The 16,509-nt window shown below is 39.4% G+C and overlaps 2 protein-coding genes across 2 annotated transcripts in view; one reads left to right on the forward strand and one right to left on the reverse strand.

The window, feature by feature from the left end:
* Window positions 1-5,063, reverse strand: part of ppp1r16a (protein phosphatase 1, regulatory subunit 16A) — a 29,563-nt gene extending 24,500 nt beyond the window's left edge. The window contains exon 1 of the mRNA XM_023272090.3: window positions 4,911-5,063. The gene's annotated coding sequence lies outside the window, so the exon portion shown is untranslated. The remainder of the gene's footprint in view (window positions 1-4,910) is intronic.
* A 4,125-nt stretch (window positions 5,064-9,188) lies between these two features.
* On the forward strand, window positions 9,189-14,731 carry foxh1 (forkhead box H1). The gene is made up of 4 exons (XM_023272099.3): window positions 9,189-9,345; window positions 11,054-11,645; window positions 12,723-12,827; window positions 13,681-14,731. Exons 2-4 carry the CDS (start codon window positions 11,172-11,174, stop codon window positions 14,650-14,652), a joined length of 1,551 nt encoding a protein of 516 aa, XP_023127867.1. The 5' UTR covers window positions 9,189-9,345; window positions 11,054-11,171; the 3' UTR covers window positions 14,653-14,731.
* Window positions 14,732-16,509: the final 1,778 nt, after the last annotated feature.

Here is a 16,509-nt window from a genome sequence, read left to right on the forward strand (position 1 = left end):
ATAACCACATCAAAAGTCACTGACACTTATGTGGTGAACAGACCAGCGAAGACCAAACTGATAATGATGTGCTGGTTAAGGTATATAATATCTGTTGATATACTGGGAGATTAAACAAGTGATTTACTTTGCTGAACATGTGTCTCTATAATAATGCCCCGGCTCAATAGTTACACAAATAGAAAAAATAATTAGGCTTACATAAAACTTATATAAAAGTCATGATAACACAGGCTCACTTGTCACACATGCAAAGTAGCACACATAAAATCACACTCTGCCCTATTGCATTCATAGAGAAGCACACACACACAGAGCACAGGACAATGTCGCCTCATTAGCTGCCTGAGCAGAACAAGCTAGACAACACAAATCTCAGCCAAAGCCAATCAGTGCAGGGTATCAGGGGGAATGGAGGCAAGGCAGAGGCTTAGACATGATGATGTTTACTGTTGACTTGAGCTAATCCCGGTACACAAACATGACAGACATTATTTTCCACTAAGAAGACGGGTCCAACAAAACATCCACAAAAGTCTACGTAGCACTGTAGTCCATGCTTTGCAAGATTACCTGGTTTCTTTTTGGATCTCTACAGTGCAGTCATATAAAACACCATAGAATAGTCACCAAAAAACTAATCCTTAAACACAATATCTATAAGTTCAAAACATGAAAGTAGCAAATCACACTTTTTAAAAAAAGCTTTCAGGAGTGTGCATGGTAATGATTTATCTTGCCAAATACCAAAATACAGAGTACATCTTGATCTGGAAATGTAACAATGTAAGCAAGCTAAGAGTGTGTTAGGAATTGAACATGGTATAAAACCATGATTTCTAAAAGTAAGTTTAAATTCCACAGCACAGCCAATTCTGTCATTGTTACTTAACTGATGTAAGCTCTTGATGTACAGTAATTAGCCTGCAACTTAAATACATCAGATAGATACCAATATGCTGAACTTTGTGGTGATGTTGAACTAAGCTGACAGCTACATAAAGGCATGTCTTGAGTGTGTATCCTTGTAAATTGCTGGTACAGACTAACTCTAAGTACAGGAGTCCTGTTAAAGTGTAGTTCACTCACCAGTCCTTCCTACTTTCTGAATCCTGTCATTGTCAAAAAATACTCTGCTACTGCTTTAGAGTTTGAAGTAGAGACAGTTCTGAAAGTAGTCCTCTGGACAGTGCAGCTGAGAGCCATCATTTAGATGTAACAAAACAAACTAAAAGGCAGGGTGTGGTGAAAGAAGAAAAAAAATCTTCAGGATCCTCACAGCATGAGATTGCTGTCTTGGTCTGACAGACTAGCAGCTCAGTCACTAATCAGCCTACCTTCCCCAGCACAGAACTGGGAACGAAACTGAAAGATAAACAGCCGATGGTGAATACTGTGCAGCTATTCTCTGAGCATGTTTAGGTCCTGGTTGTGATTAAAGATAGAAAACATGTTGTCATGCTAAGATAATTCTAGCACAACAACAATTTAAACAATGTTCAACATCAGACACTTTTCACAAAACTAAACTATCACATATATTTAGGTATCCATATATAAAGATAATAAATGTTTGGTTGAAAATAATTAAATTAAGAGTACATTTTTTAAAAAAAAATCACAACAATTGTCATTAATTTCTTTGTGATGCTGTGATCTTACCTTATTGTTGTGCCATATTAAAGGCCATTTGAGAACTTGTGTGGCATAAGTTAGTATTTCATTATTGTGTTAGTTTTGTCTCTTATACATTAAGCCCCTGCACGAATGAAGGATGGGAAATTTGTTGGTGGCAAGGCAGTGTACGAACCTTGTGATTCTCTGACTCATGCAAACACCAGACAGATGGGAAAAGACATGGTGAGATCACTGATATTGTACAAATATTGTGCATGGCAGCACAGCTCACACACTAAAAATACAACTTATATTTTATGTGTTTGGAAAAATGTCCCTGCGTCAATCTGGCATTTGTAGTCTTCCGACTTTTTCCACCTAATGACCTCACAGGAAGGGTTGTCTACAGCTGCTCAGGAACATAAAGTTTCATTCAACAGCAAGAATGAATAGGGCACTATGAACACACACGCACACACACACACACACTGAAGCTCATAGATTCATGAAGTGGGTGGTACTTTAGCATAACAGCTTGTGACTGAACTTACAGGAACACAACAGAAAACTCAGTCTGGACTCCTGTTTAGCCTTACATCTGGACACACGTGCTGGTATGTGCCTAATTCACGGTTTGTCATCATGAAACAACACTGCGCAGCTGTTGTGTACAAGCATCAGCCCACTGCGCTATTTGATGCACCATGCAGCAGCTCATTGAAATAAACAATGCTGACTCAATGTAGCTTGATGATTCCCGAATGATCCTGCCTGCGACGATAAACAATGCAGAGTGGGCTAAAACTGCCTGCCAAATATCCAGAAAGGTTGTTTTGATCACTTACTGTGCAACTTAAAAACTACTTACAGAAGGAGTACAGCTAAATTTTCAATCAATTAATGGAAAATTGATGATCAGTTTGTGCCTTTAAATGATAGTAAATCCTTTAGCTTATGAACTGTACAAAAACAAGTCATTTAAAGCTGTCACTTTCATCTCATTAGTTGATAATGACATAGGAAATTATTATTGTCCTTTAAGGAAAGACAGAATTAGAATGAGTACAAAAGAGAGAGGGAGGAGGATCTAAAATAAGCCCTGTCATGTGTAAAGGTTTGAGCTGCTCCATATAATCACTCAGAAATCTCAGTAAGTCTGCCAAGTAGCCAAGAGTAAGGAGAGAGTGAGAGACCTTGAGAAAAACACAGTGTGGGTTGATGTATGATGGAGACAGATTTGGAGACAGACAAACACAAACAGTCGCTGCTTTTTATGGAGGACAGGATACGGAATGAGAAGGCAAAAGGATGTAGAGCAAAGAATGTGAAGGAGATAGAGGAGAATATGAGTAGGAGGAAGGATGGGGAGGAGACATACAGACTAGCTTACTTTAACTGCTCTGACTGTTCCTAAGCAGGAAGCAGTGTCATGTCATGCAAATGTAGAGGTAAAGGGGAAAAAATGGGATGAATGGCACCTGAAGAACGAGACGTATGTGACATCTGCCTGCAGAATGTCTCACATTCAAACATGGACACATGATGGTAAAGAAATGCCTCAATGAGGAAAAAAAGGGGGAAAACAAGAGGGAGTTCATGCACTAGAGAAGGAATGTCAGAGCCAAACCTGCTTGAGTCATCTGGCTTCTTGGAATTATCTTATCATGAAGGAAAAATATATTAGGATTACAAAGAAATCTCTTTATAATGACTACTTCGAGTTCCACAAAGGGTAATCTTGCATAGCCAGACCTGTCTCCACTGTGCTCCACATGCAAGGTTAACATGTTTGTCCTTCCAAAATACCATATAAAGTGCTTGTTCAGCTGAGATAGCTATGGTTGTTGCAATGGAGGATGCAAACACTGGACGTGAATACTTTAGGCTTATTGCGAGCTCACACAGGCTACAATTCACTTAAACACATAAACAGTGTTGAAATGTAATCTGACCTTTTTATGATTTCCTCCTAGATCTTTGACATCATGCACGGCTGTGTGTGTGTGTGTGTGTGTGCATGCTATCACGTTGTGCATCAAAGGCGCCTACAGGCTAATCTTGGTCTATATTGTGAAACCTGCAAATATTTGACCATACATACCAAGGAATCGCTGTTCAAGTGGTACTTTGACCACACGTGGCACTACTTGAGAAGAAGACCAGCAAGGCTGGCTTGACAAGAATACATGGCTTTCGGTGTATTTGTGTAAATAAGTCAGTTATGCAGTGTTAAAGTCAAATAGTTTGTGAGCTTTAGTGCACTGAAATCAACCTTCAAGGCAACCTGACCAACACTGCTAAGTATTTTGAGCCTTGATACAATTTCTCTTAACAGAAGATTACGGGTGCACTTATCATTAGAACTATTTACACTGGCAGTTAATTGATAACTTATCTTCACAACTTTTAATTGTCTATAAAATGTCAGAAATGAGCACTAAATGACATCATTATTTCCCAGAGCACAACATGGCATCCTGTAATCAGTCCAAAAACACAAAATATATCCAGTTTCCTACCATATACCACAAACAAAAACTGCACATTTTCTATCATACAACATCAAACAATTGTAGATAAAGGTTTTCTTCAAAACTAATCTAAAACAAGTAGTAGATGGCAATGAACCTGGCATTAACATTGAACTATGAGCAGCAGCCTGTAATATAAATGTGCCAGTCCGCCTATACTGGTAAGAGCTGATAGCAGGTTTGCACGTTGTCCTTTTACCACAGAGTGATGTATTCAGCTTATTGAAAAAGTTTAGCGATTTATACCTTTCACTTATTCAATTTTAAATCAGTTTGCACCACCACTAGTAACAATAAAGCTTTACCAGAAGCCACGTTAGCCCTTCTCATACCGTCCAGGATTAACCGAGCAGCGGATTAGCTAACCTACCTAGCGGTCCGCAGACAGGCTCAACAGGTGGTTAGTCTGACAGGTAACGTAAGCAGCTCATTTAAGCTACCTGCCTTCATTCACAGCACTCGGGTGCAGATAAAGTTGACACCGGCGACTTTATTCGAACTGGGCGACTTTTAATTGTTTAAAAAAAAAAATGGTGAGTACACACCTGTTGAGCGGCGCTGCCGTTGATGTGTCATGCTAACGTTACCTTAGCCTCAGGTTAGCTGCTCAGCAACGCGACAAGCAGAGCCGCGCCGCTGTTTAACACAATTAACTAAATGTTTGGTGGTAAAAACTTAGTTTAACTCACACAGAGCGATTCAAATCGAGCAGAAAGAGCAACGACGATATGAAGTGATAGAAACTGAGGTGTCGTATCTTACCTGTGGAGTTTCCTGTCAGTGGCGGCTCCTGTGCGTGTCTGCGGTGGTGAAACTGAATCAGCTGCTGTCCGCTGCTCCAGCTCCAGCCCTCTGGGGAAATGCTTCACCATAACAACCGGACCTGCGCCCTCTGGCCCCGCAGGAGGAGCTCCACTAGGGGGCGCCAAAGTCCACAGTTCAATAAGCCGACAGCTCAGTCCACTCTGCAGCGAAAGTCACTGAGTAAATTTTATTTTTAAAGCACATAAAAACTAAATAAGTAAAATCCAACAAGAATTTCAAGGACTTATCAGACCTCGAGAAATTAAACAAAGCAAATGAAGAATATTAAACCACTGGAGTTGTAAGTTAAACCTTTTCAGATCAGACTGACTAAGCTGATCTGATGTCGAGTTAATATATACAGCACCCTGTTACACACAGAGGTTATTCAAAGTGTTTTAAAGGCAAACTACAAAAAACCCTAATAGCAAACAAACAAAAACCACAAATGATCACATTCAAAATACAGCAAGATAAAATGAAATTAATCAAATTATATGGAGTTAAAAAAAAGTGCAGACAATTTGAATAAAGCATGTGAAAATTTTGTAGAATAATTGACACTTACTGATAATCAAAACAGTGGAAAAATGTAAAATATATAGAAAATCAAAAGAAGATAAAATATACAGTACATAAGATATATTTTCTAAAGATTTGAATTAAGTGGAATAAAAGTGCTGGCACTTTAGACAGGCTTTAAAAAAAATAAACAGATTCATTCTAAACTGTGGGGAAAAAGAGATGTTTTTACTTACTAAATAGCTACATTTGGGTTAAATCTAAGTTTCCAGGGAAGCTGGTTCCTCCAGCATCATAACAAAATGACATTTTATTGTGTCTGGTCTAAACTCTGGACTCCACTAACTCCACCAGTCCCTGCAGATCTTAGAGACCGTCCAGACTTGTGCTCAGCAAATATGCCTCAGATATATTTTGGACCATTCAGAGATTTATAGACAATTAACAGAGCTTTAAATTCAATTCCATATTTAACTGGAAGCCATCTCTAAGTGATCAAGAGTAGAATCAGAGTAATGTGTTCTGTCTTCTTGGTGTTTGTCGGTATTCTAGCAGTGAATGTGTTGCAAATGTCACATGGTCGCATTAGGGAGGCCAGTGAGGAGACTATTACAGTAGTCCTCTCTACAAGTAATGAGAGCATTAATGAGTTTCTCCAAGTTTTGATGACACTGAGATTCTTGCACCAGTTTACAGAGTAAAAGGTGTTTTCATGTTAGGGAAAACACAAAATTCAGGAACAATAGATACACTTTATGGTGGCTTTTGCTTCTTCAGGTAGATGTTTCCCTTGTATTCTTCCTGAAATCTGCACCTCTGCTAGGGATGACTTTTGTTGTAAACAGGAGCTATTTTAGTTTGTACCACAGTGTACAGTCAAACACAGTAAAGGCTTGCCCCACTTGTTTAAAACCTCAACTTATGTGCATAAAAATATACGTGGATATGCGACCTGAGGGTTACTGGTGAAGAATAAAAGAGTAGAAATATACAATGGAGTCAACCAGCAATAAAACAAACAATACTAATAGCACAGCCTACTAGGTGGAAGCCCAAAGAAACTGAATCCAAAATGAACAGGGAGGTAATGAGCCAAACTGGAGAAACGTCTGTGTCTGGTGTTCCATTCTCTATAAAATGCAGGAGGCTTATTGCTGTTACCCTGCTACAAGTAAATAACTGTGCAGAAGAGAGGACAGGAGGTCATGGAGAGAATGTTAATTTTGGCTACTGGGGAGCATTGGTTTCCTAATGTGGTGGCTGAAACTGATTATCAAAAGAAGTAATTCCTGGCTGAATGTTTTAAGTTAACTTGTGTGATGCTGAGGATCTCTGTTAAATTTCCTCACCCTTGATTACACTGATTACCATAACATGCATCAAAGTAGTTTGCTGTAGTATCACAATTAAGATTTAGACATTCTAAGTAAAATACTTTAAAAAATAAATAAGTTAGACTCACATACAGTACAATAATCAGACATTACAGAGGACAGGCCACTTTGGTGTAAGAGGGGTCAAGGCAGCTTCCACAACATGCAGTCAGTATCTTTAGATGCTCGATATACACTACCAGTCAAAATTTTGGATACACCTTCTCATTCAGTGCTTTTTATTTATTTGTTTAATTGTCTACATTGTAGATTAATACTGAAGATTAACACTTTTTTGTTTACAACACAATTCCATATGTATTCTTTTATAGATTGGATGTCTTCCGTATTAATCTACAATGTAGAAAATAATTAAATAAGAACCATTGAATAAGATGGTGTGTCCAAACTTTTGACTGGTAGTGTATGAGATGCATGATGTGCATGATTTGAGTCCTTTTTTGCATTTCCCAGATGCATGTGGTCTTTTTCTGTATTCTGTAGAGCCATCTAGTGGTCTGATTGTGCACCTACCTGAGAGTTTATTAGTTTCCTGCTCAGCAACTGCAACTATTAACTGAACTGGGATATTGTGTGCTGGCTATGGATTTCACAGTGAAAATGACTGTTCATGGTGCTCAAAGTGGATTTTATCCCAGCTCGAAGTTAAAATGTGATAGCATTGGTGTATTTCATCATGAAATAGTCATCTGAATAAAGACTTTTAAATTTTTTGTCAGGAAACTGGCATTCGATCTTTTCCCTACACAAATTTTCATCATGTTGTTTTCACATAAAATGCTACCAGATTTTATATATATATTAATATTCTGTGTCTTGATAATATTTAGGCTTCAGAGCTTAAGTGCCATATGACTGCATTGTTATTGCTTGTCTGAAAAGTGCTAGAAATAGAGGTTGAGCGATTTCAAGTGAGTAACAGCAACTCATGCAAATATAGATTTAAAGCTATTGTGGATAGTCTTCTCATACATGGGAGTGTCTTAAAGTTATCCCAAAAAATAATTTGAACTGAAGGTGCAATCGATAGCTAAATGACAACTTCTGAGCAACATAAATTTAATACTAAATGTAAGCAAAATCATAACTAACTTTATAAAAACTATTAGAGCTGACATACCATAGTGTAAATAACTGCCTTATTTATTAATTCCAATATAAAGAATGTGTTTCTGTGTTCAATCATGTGTTTGTATGTACACCTATGTGTGTTCCAGAGCAGTATATTCATTGACAAATATGAACACACTGCAGCGTTTTTCATAAATAACTCTTAGGGTGTGTTTGCCCTCCTAAAGTCAATAATTTGTACTGTTGTTGCAAACTCATTACAAGATGCTCGCATTAGAATCAGCTGCTATTTCCTAAACACAGATAGAGAGTGATGACCCTGTGATCTGCTGACCCCTGCAGTGACCCAGGCATCCAACACAGCACTGATACTCTGCAGAGACACAACAAGGAAACAGCTTGGGAGCATGAACCATTGTTACCATCTCTGATCCTCAGCACACGATGCGATGCAGTGCTTTTATAGTGCTTAGAATGATAGGAATATTCAGATCAAAAGTTCTCAACACACCAAAGTAACAGTTAAGAATACTGACTGTCATCAGAGAACAACAAGGGTAGCTTTTACAGATAACACAGCAAATAAACAACATATGTTTTCTGGCATCCTGCTGACAAATGGCTCTTAATTTTACAGGTAAAAGCTCAGGACCCCCTGATAAAGGTTTTAGTGCCCAGAACAAGTGTATCAATGCACGTTATAACAGTAAAACAAAGCTATACTATAAAAAGGTGCTCTTGTAGTAATGGAGCAATGCAATTAAAGCTTTCTTTCACTTTCTCTGTCACACGAGGATGACTTTTGGTCCTCTTCCATCTCAGTATCAGGGTGCAGGACAGCTTAGCAGGGATTTGTCCAGACACAATCATTGTATGTGAACAGCCTTTCCCCGGACGCTATCCTATTCATGTAGTCTCCCATTCTTCTCATGCATGGCTCACTAATCCAAGGAAAACCTATTAAGTGGCAGACAGGAAGAGACAGACTGACAGTTTGTATTTAAATCAGTGTATTTGGCACCGAGCACTTCGCTATGAGAACTTATGTAAATGAGAGTCCAAACATTTTGCATGATGGGTGAGAATTTACAGCCCACAAAAAGGCAAAATAAAAAACGGCATTAGAATTCAACTTCGTGAAATTTAATGTTAACAGTTGGGAAAAGCAACTTTTTTGGAGACCTGCCACATGTTGCACATTATTTGGGTGGATCAAGCTTGAGTTTTGAGTGAAACCTCTAGAGGGGGACACGCTTTCTATGCAATAGTGCCACAATCAGAGAAGAAAACCACTGACGCAAATTGCAGCAGGTGGGTGAGTGAGGTGAGGAATGCTATCTGACCTGGAAATCAAGCTCAAACATTTTGTGACAGCAGAAAGTGTACAAAAGCTGCAAATCGGTGTGGTAAGTTTATCACTGACAGCAATTATTTACTGCTGGACAGGGCGGCTTCGTTGCAAGACAATGAGAGTATCTTTGTTTCTTGCAATTAACTGATTAAAAACTGGAAATGTATAGTTGCATTTGGATGTTATTTGGCCCCACAAAAGACTTGGAAGAACTCATAACTGAAGGTGAATGTGTTTTACAGGTAGGCCTCACAAAGCATATGTAGCAATGTGTGGGTGCATTGTCATTTAATTGTAGATTAGGCAACATTAAAAAGCTTGACAACTGTCTCCAATTCATTTGTTACTGTAACTTCCTGATAAAACCAAAAAATGGAGTGAGGTTTCACTACCTTATTAGGTGTAATATGTCCATTAGCGCCATAATAAGGCTGACTAAACTAACACTCTTAAGATCTGTGTCAAAAGTTTGCTCTGTGACATGTTGATTCTTGGTCGGACTGGTCAGTTTAGTTGGAGGAATATGTACCAACAACTGGGGGAAAACACGACTGCTCATGTTTAAGGTGTGAACACTTAGCAGCTTGTAAGCGCCAGAAAACCCACAGAATGGTGACGAACAGCTCCTGTATTTCACATGTTAAGCAGTTTCTTTGGGAAGGATCCGTCTCCAGCTTGCCAATGGGGTTCCTTCTAATCCAACTTGTTTTCACTGTCTTGCTGGGAAGCAGGAGTTTGCACATTAGCACTACGTTAACTTGGACAAAAGACGTGCATTCCCGAAACTTCGTCTTTCAACGCTGAATGGAATTCTGCATATAGTACCTACTGGGCAAAACAACCCCCGACTGATGCGCGTTCTCAGACACCAGAAAACAATAATGACTCCAAATTCAATATTTTGCATCTAAATTACAATTTGCATGTATTTATACCTGCTCTCTTTTATTGTCTTTGTAAAGTGTCTTTGTGTGCCCAGAAAAGCACTACACAAATAAAAAAATACTATTATTATTATTACATGATTTCAAGATTGAGAGGCTTTTGAAGTGTTTACATGAGCATGTCTTGCTCTTTGGAGCAGCTTGCATGGTTAACAACCGATGCACCTCGGGTACTTTCAGCTAATTTCTTACGATTTATAAATTCGCTTAATTTACAGGATAATTTATTTGATGTAATCTATTAAATAAAATGACCCCTAAAGTATTGAAGTTACCACCTTAAACATTTGTATATTAGCCACACCTTATGTATATTGCTCACCAAAAATTGTTGATTGCATGTAATCTTCAATCGAAATCACTCGTCTTTCTTGCGCCACACCCCACCCTATCCCCATCCCCATCCCTCCACGAGTTTTATTTTTTGCCTGTGCTCAAGTGTCACTCTCGAAGAGAGGCTTTCAAATTGTTCTAAATTAGTTCAAACTAGCAGTTTTTATAGTGAACATAAGATGATGTGGAATTGTGCACATTGTTGTAGGTTCATTTCTACTCCAAAGACGCACTTTGCCCAAAACCTTCATGCGTAAAGAACACTGTTGCTAAAGCAGTTGTGGAATATTTGCGTTGCATGTGGCGTGTTGATATTATCATAAGGATAATTTACTGGTTTACTGTCTTTCTCTCCCCTCTCTGTACACAAACCCATCCCAGCCCCCCAGGGCGATCAGTCATCCCACTTTCAGATAACGCGTCATTCTCTCCCCGATTACGCAGCGGGATTTACATGAAACTGTTAATTGTTTGCTCTTCAAATAGCGTCAGCCTGGAGCCAGCAGTCTGCCAGAAGTTAAGGACCAACTCTTTGACCTCCCTACCCCCTCTCTGCGATCCTGTCCGAACGTCCTAGCCGATCTTCCCCCCTTGGCAGATCAGCATGACAAAGCATTGGTCGGAGCAGAATCTCTTGGCACCACCCGCTCTGTCCCACGGTGGAGAGCATCACGACCATCAACTTGACTTCCACGGGAATGTGCAGCGGAGCTTTCCTACCGGCAGTGTAGCGCGGAGCTCATCAGCCCAATACTGGCTTCACCACCCGGCTCAGATGGCTCCTCAGCAGCCGCCGCGCTTGGAGAAACCCTCGGCGCGCACCGAACACATCAGCAGCGCCACGGGGTTCATGGATAACGCGACATCACCTGGCTCATCATACCCGAACATTCAAGATGCCGGCTTTAAGCAGGAAACTATAACCCAGGACACATGGAGTAGTGAACGGGAGAAAAGTAATGCCGGCGTCGGGAAGAAAAAGAACTACAAACGGTATCCAAAACCACCGTACTCGTATCTTGCAATGATCGCTATGGTCATCCAAAGGTCCCCAGAGAAGAAGCTGACGTTATCTGAGGTAACTGAGAAATTACATTGTGCATGCGTCTGAATGAAAACTACTAGATGTTGGGTCATGTGGCCATCCATGGTGTGTTTTACGCACAGGGATGCGTATGGGCGCGTCTTCCTTCGGCATTTTAGTGAAATAAATCATCAAGGAATTGTTGTATTAACTTATGGGAAGAGAATGCTGCAGGGACACGTTTTTTTAAAATTATTTGTATCATAAACACGTGGGCAGCGCATACTTTTACAGTGCATAAAATGACATTAAACAGTCACCTCTTCGTGACACTTGAGTGACTATTACTCGTACCATTCTTGGTTTGCTTTGATAAGGTTGGATTGCAGTGAAACCAGACACTGATCTGTATCAGGAAGAGTGATAAGATACAGTACATTTTAAAATCAAGTTTCATTTGGCCTAAGAGGGACTGTATACTGTATTTTTCTAACTATAAAGATATTGTTATGGCATTTTAATTCCTGTAGTCATTAATGAGTATAAAGATCCACTTTGTCCCTCTAAAAAAAAAGATAAACATTCCATGCAGTATTCCTCAAACTAATTAAGTGCATGGTGCATATAGATATACCTTTTAAACATTATTTCGATGGGTTGGGTTGACAGAATAACGTTGGTAATTAGTTCAACTTAATATTCTGTGTAATTTAAACTCAAATTGCAGCATTAGATGATTTAACAAGTTGAGGTAACGTAAAGTATATAAATTTTTCTTTTCCTTGAATTCAAGATTTCAAACCTGCCCCCCTGTCTTAACATGCCTGGACAATTCCAGAGTTAAGACTGATAAAATATCTTCAAAAGCAGAGAAGCCAGTTTCCCTAACTCACTGTAATCAGCTGGTTGAATATAATTCCATTAAAAGTTGTCGTAACTTAACAAAAAGCCTAATACAAACTGTTTTGTTAAATTTTTTGAGGTCAAACATTATTTTCAGAGTGTTCTGTTCAGTTTGTATTCACTCAGAAGTGTGTGAATGAGGCCTATATGCTGAAATAGAAGAGATGTGTTTTGTTTATATTTGCTTGTGTTGTATTAACACAACCATGCTGTGTTTTTATTTTCCAGATTCTCAAAGAAATCAGCACCCTCTTTCCATTTTTCAAAGGAAACTACAAAGGTTGGCGGGATTCTGTGCGACACAATCTCTCTTCCTATGACTGCTTTGTTAAGGTTTGTATGTCAAAATACTGTAAACTGGTATTACAACAGTGGCCCAAGTCTTAAGATTGAAGCCTAGAATCTGTTTTTAATGATGGTTACTGTAAGGGTTTTTATGAAAGTGCTTTTATAAGAATAATGGTTCTTAAATAGCTCTTCAGAAGACTATCTGGGTCTTTATTAAAGCATCATCACCAGTTGAAGAACTTCTTTATCTCAGGGATGGTTCTTCACATACTTTATGTAGTTCTTAAAGATTCTTCATTTTTATTGGAGTTATTTGGTTTGGCAGCAGTTAAAAGCATAACATTAAAGCTCCCCTAGATTATTTCCATTATAAATTAATCATTTGGTCTATGAAACATTAAAAACTGTGGGAAAATGCTCATAATTTCCCAGATGTCACACTGTCATCTTGTAACATCTGTTCGATCCGACCAACAGTCTAGAACCCAAAATATTAAATGCATGATAATGGAAGGGACTTCTTACATTTAAACAATTATCAAATTCTATAATCAAAATAGAACCAGGTCCACAAAGAACTATCTTAAAAATTATTCCTTAAGGAACCAATTTTTCTAAAGTTCTTTGAAGCACCATTTTGGTGCCCAAAGGAAGGATTTGTTGATGGTTCTTTTTGCACCTTTGGTAGTTCTTCAAAGAAATGATTAAAAAAATGGTTATTTAAAAAAAAATCCCTAAAAAGTTGTGGAAATAAAAATTATCAATCTATGGCAGCACTGCAAAGAAAATTTAGTTCTTCCTGTTAACACTTTTTTCTTTCTGAGTGTAAGTTGGATTTGGCTGACTAATTTATGAAGCCAAGCACTCGTATCACTGTCCATCCTGCCACCACATACAGGTGTTGAAGGATCCGGGTAAACCCCAAGGAAAAGGTAATTTCTGGGCTGTGGAGGTGAGCCGTATTCCTCTGGAGCTTCTCAAGAGGCAGAACACGGCTGTGGCGCGCCAGGATGAGACAATCTTTGCCCAAGATCTGGCCCCCTACATCCTGGAGGGACACAAGCCTGAACCTGAGCAGCTTCCGGATCTGGTCACCTCTCTTCCTATTGTGCGCTCTGGAGACGTCTCCCCACCCCAGGAGGACTTGTTTCGACCCAGGCTGGACTCATCCTTCGCGATCGACTCTCTGCTGCACAGCCTGCGGCCAGCTAGTGCTTCTGGGGATGTGAACGTGGCTGCTAGGGACTGCTGGGGCGACGTGGAGCGACCTCAGCCTTCGCCAGCTCCACGGCCTCGTTACGCCTCCTCGGCCCTCAGTGCTTCTGCCAGCTCTGCAAGCCCGGCCTCCACCTCCTCCTCTTCCTCTGATGACGAATGGAAAGGAATGCCTCTATCTGGGAAGCGAGTTCCTCCTGATGGTGAAGCAGGCTCGGATGGTTATGACGACTACAGGCCGCCACTGCACAAATCAGCCAGACGGGAGACTGCTGCACCTCCATGGGAGCTCCCTACCTCCTACGCTAAATATGCTCCCCCTAATGTTGTTGCCCCACCCAGCATGCGGTTCAGTGGAGGTCCTTTAATGTCGCTGCATGCCGGACTACCACTCTACAGTTATAGTAGCCCTTCTGTGGCACCTGGTCACTTCTTAAGTCCTGCCTATTGGCCCATCCTCCCCAGCAGGCGAGTTTCAGTTCAAGCCCCTCCGTTACTCATGGACTTAGACAATATGTTGCAATCTGTGCCTCCAAATAAGAGTGTTTTTGATGCATTCATACCTACAAATCAGAACTCTCACCCACATCATCAGCCACCTAGTCAGTACACCCTGCAGAATGGAGCTTCCTTAAACAGGTATCATCAGTATTAACTGTGTCACTCAAACAGGCATGGATACTAAACCATTGTGACATATGGTGGGAGGTTTAGTCGACATCTACAAAGGAAATACATATCAGGTGTCGACTGAGTTGTACAAATCCTAGTAATGGATTCATGTTTCTAGGAAGATGAAAATCCAGTATTTTATTTTTTCAGGTAAAGATTTTTGTCTATCATCAGTCTGTGGAGTATTACACCATTTCATTGAAGCAAAAACTACCTCGAACATCTATATAACAAGACAAATATCTACCTCAGTCTTTCAATGAAATCGTGTACTACTACATGCAATTTGCACTGCCAATCCTGTTTGCACTGTTTTTATATTTACATGAATTTGCTTTCATACAATAAGTGCTTTGAATGTTTCCTACCTATTGTGATTGCTGAATGTATCGTGTGGGAAATAAACAGCTACGATGAACTAGCATGTAGGTGATACATGCAGCAAATTTGCCCCAGTGTGTTTTTCCAGCCAGATTAAACTGTAATCTAGGACTATTGGGTAAGAGGCACCATTTTAGTGAAAGATATATATATTTTTTTTGGTCAGGCTGTATCCGTGCACATTTACCCTAATGTTTTTTCTGTCTTTCCATCAAATCTGGAACCGTTTGTCCTGGTGATAGTGGTGAAATTGGCCCCGTTTATTGATGTTTTCTGTTACTTTTAACCGGAAAGAAACCCAAGAATCCCACCCATAATGTAATTCTCTACTTTATACCATCTGTGTACCAATGTGGTGCTAATAACATTTTTGAAATTAGTTCAAGTGATGGACAGAGTGCTGGATTCTTTGTGTGTCTGAGAATGTCACAGCTTCTCATGACACTAGAGACAGTCTATCACTGCACAGCATCTACCTCGAACTGTGACATGTTGCCAGTAGCCTTTGCACTGCCACTTATTTGCACTATTTTAACATCTCAATTGCTTATAAATGTCTCCCTAAACCAACAGGTGAATGTTTTGTTTAGTCATTTTGCTGTGGTCTGTTTAAAGGTTTGTACAGTACTGAGCTCAGACGTTTAAATATCCAAAGAAAGCTATGGAGTTGAACAGGGTGTGTAATAAAGTGCTGTTTATTTCAGTTGTGCTGTTCAGTGTTGTATATGGCAATTAAAGTAAGCTGCAACTGAACAACTTTACATGTATATGTTGGATTCTACTTGATTGCTTTATCATTTACATGCTACTCAGTGATACCAGTTTGTTTTAGACGGTTGTTTACACCTGACTGGTTTATTTGCTTGACCTTCTGTGTCTAAATCACATCTCTAGTGGTTCAAGTAACACACTGACTACGTGGACAGTTTGCAATACTAATTTGTGTCATTTTACTCTCATAATTTAAGACTTATATAGTGGGTTTCAGTCCCATTACTGCTCCATTGTCATTTGGTTCTATGTGATTTTCGAAGAGTCGCTACTGAAATTCAAGCAGCGGTTACACAACATCAAACTACTGACGTACCAGCAAAAGAAAAATATCCTTTAGATATCAGAAGAAACTAGAGCAGAATATCCTTGTTTTGCTATTATGTTGTATATAACATTTGAATTAATGCATTAGTTTGACAAGGTTTTGACACATTTATATTGTGCTGTGTACTTTAATTTGCAACAGCTTGATTAGATTGTGTTATAGATAAAATTTGTAAATATGTCATTTGTGTCAAGCAACTGTTGCTGCTAAATATAAAAACTACAAAAGGTTCCTGTGAAATGCAGTGACGTGTAGGTACAAATGAAAGAGAATGGAAATACCCAAGTGCTGAAGTGCTGGCAATGAGGAAACATTTCTATTTAATCTGAGGTATTACTGCATGTTTGTTTTTGTTCTAAG

The sequence above is a fragment of the Amphiprion ocellaris genome, chromosome 22, assembly GCF_022539595.1.
Source record: "Amphiprion ocellaris isolate individual 3 ecotype Okinawa chromosome 22, ASM2253959v1, whole genome shotgun sequence".
NCBI lineage: Eukaryota > Metazoa > Chordata > Actinopteri > Pomacentridae > Amphiprion > Amphiprion ocellaris.

Bases quoted from the DNA above. Each gene is read 5' to 3' on its own strand.
- foxh1 (XM_023272099.3), top strand. From the start codon at position 11,172: ATGACAAAGCATTGGTCGGAGCAGAATCTCTTGGCACCACCCGCTCTG. The intron at 11,646-12,722 runs GTAACTGAGAAA...TTTATTTTCCAG, and splicing joins AGAAGCTGACGTTATCTGAG to ATTCTCAAAGAAATCAGCAC. The intron at 12,828-13,680 runs GTTTGTATGTCA...CACCACATACAG, and splicing joins CCTATGACTGCTTTGTTAAG to GTGTTGAAGGATCCGGGTAA.